This window comes from Natator depressus, chromosome 3 (genome assembly GCF_965152275.1).
Source record: "Natator depressus isolate rNatDep1 chromosome 3, rNatDep2.hap1, whole genome shotgun sequence".
NCBI lineage: Eukaryota > Metazoa > Chordata > Testudines > Cheloniidae > Natator > Natator depressus.
The window spans coordinates 61189758-61203276 of NC_134236.1; the positions used below are offsets into that span (position 1 = coordinate 61189758).

A 13519-nucleotide genomic window follows, 5' to 3' on the forward strand; every position below is an offset into this window, starting at 1 on the left:
CTTCACTCAATGGGGAACGCTGTCCTGGGACCTTTTTGCCTCACAGGCAAAAAGGAAGCTTCCTTTGTACTGCTCCAAAGCAACCCTGGGCAAAGACTTGTTGGGAGATGCCCACCTAATGTTGTGGAATGGTCGCCTGAAGTATGCCTTCCTTCCAGTTCTTTTGATACCACAAGTTGTATGGAAGATCCACTAAGATAGAGCTCAAGTCAACCTTATCACACTCAACTGGCCGAGATAGTTCTGGTTCATGGATCTGATGAAGCTCTCAGTGCATGAACATCCCCATGTTTCTGGACCTTCTAACGTAGTACTGGGACAACGTCACACCCCCCAGTCTGAGGCAGCTGCAACTTGGAGCCTGTTGTTTGGATGCACTTTGGTGATAGAATGCTCATGTTCCAAAAGGGTCAAATGCATCTTTAACTAAAGTAGCAAAGATTCTACAAGAAGCTGTTACTCAACTAAATGGAAGCAGTTTTACACTTGGACTCATTGATATTCATTTTGTTCCAGACTCCATTGGAATTTCTGATATCTTAGAATATCTCCTTACCCTCAACTCTTTGGATCTTGCATTCAGTTCCCTGTGGGTGTATTTAGCTGCAATCAGTGTGTTCCATCCTCCTGTGGATTCTCAGATCGTTCACACACCCTGAGTGGATTCTCAGATTCTTTCCACCATTGGTGAAGTTTTCACCTCAGTGGTATCTCAATTTTGTTCTATCATCACTCTCCCTAAGACTCTCTCTGAGTCACTGGCCACATGCTCTATGATCCATCCTTCCATGAAGGTGGCCTTTTTGATAGCTAGAGCGTCGGCCAGAAGAGTCAATGAACTGGGAGTGCTTATGACAGGCCCACCATAAACTACATTCCATAAAGAAAAGATCTTGCTACGCCCCCACGTGAGATTCAAACCTACAGTAGTTTCCGAGTTTCAGATGAGTCAGGTCATCCACTCACCTGTATTTTTTCCTAAGCCATGTGCCTTGGAAGAGGAGAGAAGGCTGCATTTTCTGGACATCTGGAGCACTTTAGCTTTTTATCCACTGTGACAGGGTCAGGCCAGATGGCTATAGGAGAGTAATAGAAGGCAGATATATTAGCCCCAGGCTGAGTAGGTCCCTTTTCCCTGGGTAAGGTAACAGGGAAGGTTCCAGGACAATCAGGAACCTTCTGGAGACAATTAAGACAGGCTGATTAGAACACCTGCAGCCAATCAAGAAGCTGCTAGAATCAATTAAGGCAGGCTAATCAGGGCACCTGGGTTTTAAAAAGGAGCTCACTTCAGTTTGTGGTGTGCGTGCGAGGAGCTGGGAGCAAGAGGCACTAGGAGCTGAGAGTGAGAACGCGGAATGTTGGGGGACTGAGGTGTAAAAGCATTATCTGACACCAGGAGGAAGGTCCTATGGTGAGGATAAAGAAGGTGTTGGGAGGAGGCCATGGGGAAGTAGCCAGGGAATTGTAGCTGTCACACAGCTGTTCCAGGAGGCACTCTAGACAGTTGCATTCCACAGGGCCCTGGGCTGGAACCCGGAGTAGAGGGCGGGCCTGGGTTCCCCCCAAATCCTCCCAACTCCTGGTCAGACACAGGAGTCATCGACCTGGACTGTGAATTCAGAAAAACGGCCAAGATGAGGGCTGCCGTGAAGCTCCAAGGGGAGCAAATCCACCAATAAGCGCAAGACCCACCAAGGTAGAGCAGGAACTTTGTCACACCACATAGAACAAAGGACATTAGAAAGACGCTGAAACTATTTGTTTCCATTGCAGAGCAATCAAGAAATCACCGTGTATCGGCTTAGAGACTGTTGAAATGGATCTCGGGTTATATTACCCTTTGTTACCAACTAGCTGGCATTCTCCTCCTACCCACAACCTCCCAAGAGGTAAAAGCTCATTCTACCGGGGGCAAGCTACTTCAGCTGCATCTCTGAGACATACCCGTACTAGAGAGATATGTAGGAGAGCTACTTGCAGCTCTTTGCATACCTTCACAAGACATTATCCCCTGGTGCAGTTATGAACTGCGCAGACAGCTGTGGGGACAGCAGTACTACAGACTGCTATCACTTCTGCCTCCTCACACCCACCATCTGTTTGCTTACTGCTTGTTAATCTTCCACGTGTGGAACACACATAGGGACCATCACCCAGGGAAAAAATGGAGGATTTTATCTGGAACTGGAGGTTCTTCGAGATGTGTGGTCCGTATCTGATTTCCACTACCCACCCTCTGTCCCCTCAGCTGCAGATTGGTTATATTGTGGTAAGAATGGGAAACTGGACAGGCATCAGCCCACACAGTCCATTTTGCCCTCATTAGAGAGCACAGGAGAGCTACATGTGGGCCAACGGATGCTGCTTGCAAGAAATTCTGGACTGCAGCACATAATGCACTTGTGTATATCCCATGTGGAATACAGATAGGGACCAGCCATCTTGAAGAACCTCCAGTTACAGGTAAGTAACCTCCTTTTTGAGACTGAATTTTAATAATCAACTGCCATTCTGATTTTGGTCCATACCCATTATTTGGATTGTGAGTACAGTAATGAAGACTAACAGTATGAAGTGGGTGTTATTGTTCTTACTACTTCCAGGCTATTTAAAACCATGTAGAAAAAAACAAAGTGGTGATCTCAGCACAGAGTAGTACTGTAATGGAAAGGCTTAGCCATTCAATTGGATTAACATTCTTAAAGATTACTTGTTTGACCAGAGACCTTCTGGCTTACTTCTGTTGATCTAAACTCTGTAGGGGATTCTTAGGAGTGATGGATGATGTTGCTAAATAAGGAAAATCCTCAGGATTTGTCAAATTAATGGTTCAGGAAGGTTAGACATGTAGCGGAAATTACATTTAACAACAATCCTTTAATGGCATACTCCTGATATTTTAACAGTGTATTAAAATATTTTTTAAAAGTAGTCTTCCATTTAGTCATTTGTTTCACAGGTGAGATTTTATATACATATTTTATATTAGTGTCTTGTAATTATAGAGGGAGGAAAATGTTTTCAAAATGTATTTCAACTTTGTATTGTTTAGTGGATGAAGAATATAACTTCTGTATGAACTTGTCACACGTGTAGTAATATATTTGTAATTGAGGGCTGTCATTACAAGTCAGTAAGTGCACATGAGAATGGTCATAACAGGTTGGAGATTGCTTTAAAGAGTAAGGAATTGAAGAGTTAATCATTTACATGTGAGTTGTTGTTTGAGTTGCTATTAACAAGGATGTTTGTATAAATTAGCTGGTTTTATTCTATCCCCTTGATGATTATTTGTGTATGTAGTATTCTGTCTGCTCCAAGGACTATCACAACTAGATGCCCCATGTCACTGGAGAAATCCCAAATAGAATCTCTCGTGAGTGAGTGTGAAGTTACACAAGTTGTCCAAACACCTATAGCTGAATAAGCTTCCATGATTAATATGTTTTTGTATAAATTACATAATATATTAAAATTAATATAATTATATCTTGATAATTTTAGAAGTGTAATACACTCTAGGAGTTTGGAGAACTTGTGTAACTTCATAAAAACAAAATGAGACTATATCTAGATATCACTCTGTACTTTACAGAAAAGTAAACTTTCTGTCATATACATATACCTAGTTGCATTCTAATGATATTGTACTCATGCAAAGACATGACTACAATACAAAGTTGCACAAAAAGAACATGGTATATTGTTTCTTATGTTCATTTTTTTTAGTGATATGCCTATATCTAGTGATGTGCTACCCTGGTAATAACCTCAACCCCTGGCCTGGAGAATGGATCCTCCCAGAGTTTGAGATAATTTAGTCTGCTTCCTGGCTTATTCCTGGGCTTTAGTAGAGGCTACCAAACTCTTGTATCTGTTATCTCAAATCACTCAACAATTCAACATGTTCTGTCATTCATTAGGGATGGTGATGCTGCAATACCAATCTGAGTCGTGTTAATGCACAGGATAATCACAGATATGAAGAGAGTGCTTTCATCCCTCAGTCATAATTGCTAAGAGCGAAAAATAAAGATATTATCTGTATTATTGTTCAAAATCAAATGACAGTAGTATATTATAGGATATTAAATTTCTCTGCCTTGAATGTACTACAGTGAAGACTGATATATTTGAAAAATCATCAGAGTATCAAGTTAGGTCATTTTATCATTTGTCTGGGCCTGATGTAGTTAGTCCTAACTTTCATGGATTACCATGGAGTCCTATGTCTTTCAGCCTTTGTTCTGTGAATGGCGGTGTCTCGTGGCCTTTCCATCCATGTTACTTAATGCTGATTTTTTGTGAATAAGTGAGACACTTTAAAGTTACTTTAATTTAGAATTAATTTTATTTCTTCTATTACATTGGGAGTTTTGGATGAAACATTGATTATTTTATTTATTCTCTGTGTTTTTAGACAGTGTAAGGTGTTTCCCTTTAAATTTTGTTCTTTTCTACTTTGTCATTTTCCCTCACCCTTGTTTTGCTAGTGGAACTTAAAATTTACTTTGCTGTTGTTGTTTACTGCCTTTATTCTGCATCAGTATTACTGATGTCCTCAGGACTATATGTAGTTCTGGGAACAGTTTATATTTAAAAGCTGCTGCAAAAAGAGTAGTGGAATACACACAGCCTTGTTTTCAGCAAGCCACACTTATATATTAACTTCTAGTTTGTTTTAATCTCTTTGCAAATGAGTAAATTGAACATTTAGAATACAAAGTACATACAAAATATATTTGAGGTAAGTCAGATTTTGGATCTAAATTATACTCCGAGTCGAGTTTCTTTTTAATAATGCCAATATGTTACAATAAAGATATATTATGCTGCTGGAAATTATGAGGTGAATTTTATTTTGTCTTTTTTGCATTCAGCTCTTAGAACATATAATGTTTTTCAATGTAATGCGTATTGCATAGAGATGATTGCGCAATCTGCTTATCCTGTTGTCTCTAATATTTCTTCTCACTCTCCTTTCCTTTCTGTACATTGAACATTATTATTATTGTTTATTGTTATTCTTGTTATAACTGTAGGGGCCCTGTAGTTCAAGCCACAAAAGCTGCGGCTGGCACTAAGAAGCATGATCTTAGTAAGTGGAAATATGCAGAACTTCGTGATACAATCAATACTTCCTGTGGTAAGTTTATGTTTGCTTGGGACTGAGGGGGATTGTGTTCCAATAGTACAATAAATCTATCTCCTCTTTCACCAGGACAGAATTTTGAACTCACTAATTTAGTCTCAGATGAAAAACTAACTTGAATGACTTTTCTCCAAAGGAGAGAGCAAATATGCCATTTCCCTTTGAGGAAACAGATGCTATTATGTTACCTGTTATATTCATAGTTGTATCTGTGAAATTAATACACTTCAGTCAGGAGTAACTTGCTATAAATTCTTAATGACATTGTTTAAAAATAATTTATATTTCAGTGAAATGGAACTAAATACATGTGGTTTTACCCTGAATTTGTAAGATCTTCTAAGTTTATAACTGTAATTTCTTGCCTTCACCAAAACTAAAAGGAACATAATGAGTTAATTTAAAACACAATCTAGATGTGTTGACATTGTAGCTGATCAAATTAGTATTTGCTTAATTTTCTCAGAAGCTACATCTTGTCTATATAATACTTAGATATTTTCAGTATCATGAAGAGATCAACTAATTTGTAATAACAAGGAGTCTGGTGGCACCTTAAAGACTAACAGATTTATTTGGGCATTCTTCAGATGCATCATTTTCTGTATACAGACTAACAAGGCTAATCCCCTCCACCAGCCCGATAATCTGTAATATTCCTTTATATTGTATTATAACTGTTACCTTGTGTCAATTATGAACAATTGGTTTATATTTTGGAAAAGATATCTATCTTGAGGCTAATGGATGTATCTGTCAGATGCCTCATTCCTCCTTGGATATCTTAGATAGAAATCTATCCATTCTCAAGATTTGTTTTTAAACCACTGAATTAGCCTTAAATTTGAGCCTTTTCTTTTATAATTTTTGAGTTTTTGGATTAAGACACTGTTGGCTGCAGACTAGGGCGTGCAGTGGGTTAATGCACTTAGCTGTTCACCTCTGGTGAACCCAGTTCAAATCCTCTTAGGTGACCAGTGACATGCATTTGGTATCGTTCTACCATCTATTGTCTGTATGGGCCAGATAATTTGGCAAAAGTAACCATCTCTGTTTAAAGGAAAAAGTCCAGGCCTTGATTGAGTAGCCAGGCTGCCGAGTGTTTTCTCAGCAAGCTAGTTCCCTGTATGGTTGGCAGGAATGAAGCAAGTTCTGCTTGTAGTAATTAATAGGCAAAGAAAGCAAATTGAAAATCATAACTCTAGATGACTGTTCCAAACCTGGCAGCCAGTCAGCTGCTGCTAGGCCGTCCCTACCTCCAGAAAAGAGAAAAAAACCTTCCAGGCTGTCCACTGCATTCGGCTTCCAGTGTGAGGAGAGGGAGAAGGAGAAGGATGCTTGGACCCTGGGGGTACTGGGGAAAAACACTAGAAAATCCAACTGTGAATCTTTACGTTTCTCTTCTCGCCACTCCCACATCGCAGTATACCTCCTCTGCCAGTACTTGCAAGGGAGTCCTTGGGAGTCAGTCTTACAGCTGTCTTCCACAGATCCTGCACCAGGGGAATCCTCTATGGCTGAATATGGGTCTTTTAGATTCCCTTTATGCCACTAGGCCTTTTTACACATCACAAAGGGGCCAGAGCATAGGCGGTGATCTTGCCCCTGGACTTTAGTAAGGAGAAGAATATGCAAGCAAGGGACAGTGAAGAGGGTCTCACCAGCATTTGGATCCACCTTCAAGCGTGATGTGAAGCCAGTCGCTTGCCATTCCTCCTCCCCCTCCCTTGCTCATTCCACCTCAGCTGAACTGATAAGTGTGGTGTGTGACTTTCACATGAGTGGGAGTTTATCAGAGACTGACACACACAAACTTATTACCCAGTAATGTATGGGTGGTATTAAAGATATTGCCTAGTCTGCTTGTATCTGTCAGTCCTGCTGCAATCAGGAATGCCAAAGGTCCATATTGTGGTGCTTGTGCATTGTCTCTCACTTGTTACAAGCTTTCAATTGACTTGCATTGTACGAAATACTGTTATGTTGTAACTTGCTCTAAAATTGTATAACTAATATATATAACGTATTTTGTAAATAGGTTTGTCATCTGATTTTTTGCACTCTTTCCTTCCCTGGTGTTTTTGAGACAGATATTGAACTATTGGCAGCTTGCAGAGAAGAGTTTCACAGACGACTAAAAGTGTATCATGCGTGGAAATCCAAGAATAAGAAACGTAATACAGAAACAGAACAGCGTGCTCCAAAATCAGTCACTGACTATGGTGAGAGAAGTTTTGTTTTTGTTTTTTTTTTTAATAAATAGGGAAAAAATTTCAAGTGAAATGTTTCTAGAACAAACAAGCAGATTATTTTTTAAAATATTTTTCTCTGTTATGTTGAAGAAAAGGGTGATTTTGTTTAAATATGTTTGTATGAAAGTAGGTAAAATACTTTTTAAACCGATTTTAAGACCAATAGTTTGCAGTTAAGATACGGTGTTACTCATAAAATCCAGTATAAGTTAACCAGAATCATTATTTTCTGAACAATCATATCTACTAATTCACATTTGCTATAAGTTAGAAATCGTTTTAAATTTGGTATTTTGTGTGCTGGCAGTTTGTTAGAAGTTAACCACTGGGCAGAAAGATACTTAAGGCTTAGCTGATGAAGAGCACTCTTTGTAAAAGCTGTATTAGAAGCTACTTCAGCTTCATCCTATAACACACACACAAAACTTTCTTAGATTATTTAGGAATCAGGTTATAGTTAGCAGAGAACCCTCCCTCTGAATTCTGCCAGATATTCTGGTAGATATTATCAGAATTCTGGTAGGTATTATCAAAGATAGACCAAATCAGAGATTCTAAATATTCTTATAGTCAACCTGCTGTACCTGAACCAACAGTGGCTGTAAAAAAAAAAAAAAAATTGGCTTGCTGCAATACTAATAAAAAAGCAGACAATTTTAGCTGGTGGCTGCTCCATGGTATGATTGTTTTCAGAATAAGCATGACATAAAACATATTGAAGACAAGATTTTTTTTAACCTGTGTTTATCCAGCAACTGCTTGTGTTCCCTGCTGGTTCATTTTAACCAACAACTTAAACTTTTTTACAGTTTAACTTCTGTTCAATAAACTTTAATATTAAAAATGTGTGAAAATGGGACAATTTACAGTCTTTCTCTCACCCTGCTGGTCTCATTAATGGTGTTCACTACGTGAAATTTCAAACACTGCACTAATGAGAATGAATGCTTTTGCCTTTTAAGGAATTAGATGGATGATACAGGTGTATTTTCAGAGAGTGCATATAACACTATTTGGTGTTAATGGGAATAATGTGCATTAAAGAGCACGGATCTACTTGTCTGGGTATACCGCAAGAAGGACAGGAGACTTGTTATGGGTTTTAATCAGGCCGCAACTTTATTATATAGATGTCTGGGACTACCCGGCAGATAAAGTGTACAGTGCAGGCAAATCCATGCTTATTCAAATCAATTCTCCGGGGCTTCCACAAGCCCCCCTTGTTTAATTCATGCTTATTCAAATCAATTTTCCGGGGCTTCCACCAGCCCCACTTTGTTTCCATCCAGGTCCCCCAGCCAGCCCATGGCTTGAACCTTACTATCCACCAGCCTCGTAAGAGGGTTAAAGAGGGCTATGAGAATGAGGTGGGGGGTTGGCTCCCTGATATACCAATCATAGGAATCCCCCAACCCCCTCCCCCGTTCTGTTCCTTTATCCAGTACCTCCTTTTAAGTCCTTTACCAGGCCATTTATCTGGTCACTGACTGCCCTCCCTGTGGAGTACCTTCACTGAACATCTGCCGCAAGGAGGCGCCAGTGCAGTCACTTTGGATGTATGTATGCAACTCTTATGGCTCTCTGTGGGAGACCCACCTTTGTATTGTATTTGAGTGAATAAACCACATAGCAATCAATTTTATAGCAACTCTAGTTTTTCATTATAGTTTTTTTCCTTCATTTTCTTAAAATCTGGCATTATATTTCTTTATAAAAGTTGGATCATTGCTGTTGATACTGACCTTTAGAAATTCATATTAGTGTCACAGTAAATTCTTATTATTGTAAGTAATTACACTAAATGAACATTTCAGTTCCACGTATTATAACTAATCTTCACTATAGTGAATAATTGCTTACCTGATTTCTCGGATGCTTGTGCTATAATTCTTTTAGATGTCACTGAATACATGATTCAAATGACATATTTCTGTTTTTATCCACTCACTAATATATTGTAGTTTTATGCAAACTGTCCTGTAATTAGATGTCAGTGGGCATGAGAAATAGAACATGTTCAATGAGCACTGGTTCAGAGAAGGGATTAGAATTAGTGGGTTTTACAGTGCCAAAAAAAATGGAGCTGCATTTCTCTTTCCTAGATATCAACAGAACTGTGGCAAATTAAAGAATCATTTTTCTTTCCATGTAAAAATGTCAAAAGTTTTTTAAAGGTATCACATGAAATAACTAACAAAGATGTATCCTTGCAATCTGTGCTGAGTATACCTGTACCACTGTTTTTTGTTCATTTGTTTTTTGTGACTGGGACTATAAGTCACTGAAAAATCAATTTCAATTTTATATCCTAGTTAGAGTATAAGCAACCATACATTTGTGAAACATAATACAAGAAAACATTTTCTTCTTGTCAATAAATAGCACAGAAAGGCAGAGAATTACCTCAGCACCCACATTTCCATTACAAGAGGACTCTCCATTTGTCACCTGGTTTGGTGATACATTTTCAGTATTTCGTAAAGTTTAACTTTAACAGCGTCAACATTGTTATGTTTCCTTCAATATGGAATATTTGTTTACAGATTTTGCACCAGTTTTCAACAACTCAAGTAAGTGGGGAGATGGTTAAGATAACTTTAATGAATAGGAACATTTGTAAGTTCTATACTAACTTCAGTTGAACAGCGTTTTGCTATGTTTGTATGTAGAATCGAAGTATACCAATCAAAAATATTAATTCACTGACCACAAAAAACATTAACTCAAGATGTGGACACTTAATGGCTATATGTATTCCATCACCACAGCCCTGTATAGCTTGAAAGCATGTCTCTCTCACCAACAGAAGTTGGTCCAATTAAAGATTTTACCTCACGCACTTAGTTTCTCTAATGGTTGTATATTTTTGGATTTCTTTTCATAATGAGATCCTACATGTTGGGAAAAACACCTTTTTGATGTAGGTTAATTGGTGTAGGTTAATCTCATTTTTTATTTCAAGAAATGCTATGCTATTATTTTAATTCTACCCTTTTTATTATATTTGTACACATTTTTCTACTGTAGCAAAACTCTGCAATCAACTTAATATAGCAGCTGTTCTCTTAGAACAAAAACTAACGTTAGGGTGCTGGCTTCTTTTTTAAAATGGAGTAGTTCTGTATGTGTCAAAATATCTAGCATTGAAAAGTGAAAGCTAAGCTGACTGCTCAGAATTTTTATCCTTTAGATTAACATAAATGTGCAAAAGGATAGAAATAAGACTTACTGATTGCTGTTGTAATGCAGAGATGTGTTTTACAGTAGCATGTCTTCGGTGTGTTGTGATGCACATTTAGGCAATTCACAAAGATTTGTGAAGTTCTATGCAGTTTAATGTAAATAAATACAAAATTTTATTCTTTCATATAGAACGTGTTTTATCAACGTTAGTGTATACAAGTGGTATCCACAGATAACTCATATGTAATAAACTTTACTAAAAACCTGATCTGTAGAAAATCTTTTCTTGTTTTTCTTATGTGGACATGAAAAATTCTTGTTTTCTGTATAATTTTCAGGCACTAACATTTACATTTCAGGCCTTTTTTCAGATGTTGCTTTCTACACTTTAATGAACCATTCTAGTCCCGTACAAATGGAAGAAATAGCAAGTGCGGCTTGCTATTCTCTTCGCTAATGTCTTGTTTATGAAACTGCAGAAATATATACATTAAATGTGTCTGCCAATTTTTAATTTATTAAAGTTCCAGTATAGATTTGCTACTTAATAGGTGACTAATATCTATTAATATTAAGGTTGCTATTTAGAAGCATCGGTCTTGCTTTCAGAACTTCTTAAACATGAAACGAGTTGCCTAAATATATGCTTGTCTCCTGTAAATTTTTGTTCAACTGAGCTGATTTTAATGACATACAGTAAATACTTTTTGAGGGCAGGTCTACATTACAGTACTAAGTCGACCTAAGTTACGCAACTCCAGCTACATGAATGACCTAGCTGGAGTCGATGTACCTTAGGTCGACTTATTGTAGTGTCTCCACCGCGCTGGGTCGACAGGAGAGAGATCAGTGTTCAATTTAGCGGGTCTTCATTAGACCCGCTAAATCGATCCCTGGTGGCTCAATCGCTGCGTGTATATCCCCTGGTAAGTGGAGACAAGCCCTGAGAGTCTCAGAAAGTAATTCTAATTTGTAAGTTCAATGCACATTTCAGAAAGCAATTTTTGGTGAGTGTTTTGTAATAAATGGAAATTAATCAGCATTTCTGTTAACACGTTATATGTCTTTAATGATATTACAAGATTTTTCTGTTATCAAAAGAACATCTTTCTTTACATATTACAATATTACATTAGCCTTTCATATCTAAAATTGCTTGTCTGTGGTATGACTTGATTTTGTGAAGAGAGAGACTATAATATAGACTAGTTGCTGCTTAATACTTTGCTTTTATGTTTGTAAAGGGTTGGATGAAAAACAGTATATCTTCAGTATTACTCTAACCCTAGTGGCTTTTTAACCACCCCATTGTATAGACGTGCTCAAGGCCAGACACCATTGTGCTGCAAATTACCAAGTAGGCCAACACTAACTCTTCCCAAGTCACTACCATTGCAAGAGCGCTAACTGTGAAAATGCAGGAGGGTAAATTTTGAGTCACGTGGTTTTAGCTAATTTGCTTTTTAGCATTGGTTTAATGTAATTAATACATTATTTGATGACGAAATGTTTCAGTTTTTTGCACATGAAAAAGAAGGCGTTTGGGGGGAAGGGCTGCTTTTGCTGTTTTATCTGCAGTTGTAACTCTGTTTTCTGTAAATAGCTCAACAGAACCCAACAGCTCAGTTGCCTGCTAGGCAACAGGAGATTGAAATAAACAGACAACAGCGTTACTTCCGCATTCCCTTCATTCGCCCAGTAGACCAGTATAAAGATCCTCAAAATAAGAAGAAAGGTTGGTGGTGTGCACATTTTGATGGGCCTTGGATTGCTCGACAAATGGAACTTCATCCTGACAAGCCACCTATTCTGCTTGTAGCAGGTTGGTATATTCTCTTAATTTTTGAAAAGAAAAACTCAAGTATAGAAAATATTCAGTGCTGATATTTATATTGTAGCTGTGAGAGGCTTGGTACAGATTCCAATAACCTCTGGACCAAAACAACATCAAAACCAAAGATAAAGACATAAAGTGATCTAAGAAATAGTGCGTGGTCAGTGCTTTATTTATTTGATTTTAGGTAGCAGTGAAAGTAGTTGTGGGTGGGGAGAGACTTAAGCAACATATCATTCCATTATGAAAAATAGTTTATAATAGTAGGATAATTTTAAAAAGTCAGAAATTAGGGCATAAACCCATTTATCTACAATTTTGAATATTTATATATTTAACAATGTGTTTATAAATGTTTCCTGGACTTGTGGGAGACCCCTTCTCTCACCACCTAGCCTCAGTCTGCTGCCCTTTCATTTACTGTTCATGGCCCAGAGGATACTTTTATTGGCTCATAGATTTTAAGGTCAGAAGGGACTATCATGATCATCTAGTCTGACTTTCTGTACATTGCAGGCCACAGAACCTCACCATCCCACTCCTGTAATAGATCTCTAACCTTAGCCTGAGTTATTGAAGTCGTGAGATCATGATTTAAAGACTTCAAGTTACATAGAATTCACCATTAACACTAGTTTAATCCTGCAAGCGACCCATGCCCCATGCTGCAGGGGAAGATGAACCCCTGCCCCCCACAGGGTCTCTGCAAACCTGACCCAGGAGAAAATTATTTCCTGACCCCAAAAAAGCGATCAGTTAGACCATTCCTCTCTTTGTGTTGAAATATTCTTTACCGGGGATCGTGCTGCTGCAATTGATGCAGCAGGGGTCAATTTAGTGGGTCTTAATCATCCGCAGAACACTCTCTGATCGACTCCAGTATTCCACCAGAATGAGAAGAGTAAGGTAAGTCGACGCGAGAGCGTCTCCCATCGACCCAGTGCAGTGTAGACACCGCAGTAAGTCAACCTAAAACTACGTCGACTCCCGCTACGTTATTCACGTAGCTGGAATAGTGTAACTTAGGTTGACTTGCCCCGGTAGTATAAATAAGGCCCTAGTGAAGACCCTTCCCAGGTGACTTGTGCATTGTCT

General features: G+C 38.3%; 1 protein-coding gene across 4 annotated transcripts in view; it reads left to right on the forward strand.

Annotated features, from left to right (window-relative positions):
* MYO6 (myosin VI) overlaps positions 1-13519 on the forward strand; it is a 182967-nt gene that overhangs the window by 165225 nt on the left and 4223 nt on the right. For 2 of the 4 annotated variants that reach the window (XM_074948001.1, XM_074948003.1), the window contains 4 exons: positions 5046-5149; positions 7246-7377; positions 9951-9977; positions 12194-12412. In XM_074948001.1, the coding sequence (XP_074804102.1) occupies positions 5046-5149; positions 7246-7377; positions 9951-9977; positions 12194-12412 (482 nt within the window). The remainder of the gene's footprint in view (positions 1-5045; positions 5150-7245; positions 7378-9950; positions 9978-12193; positions 12413-13519) is intronic. The other 2 variants (XM_074948002.1, XM_074948004.1) reach the window with 1 other exon arrangement.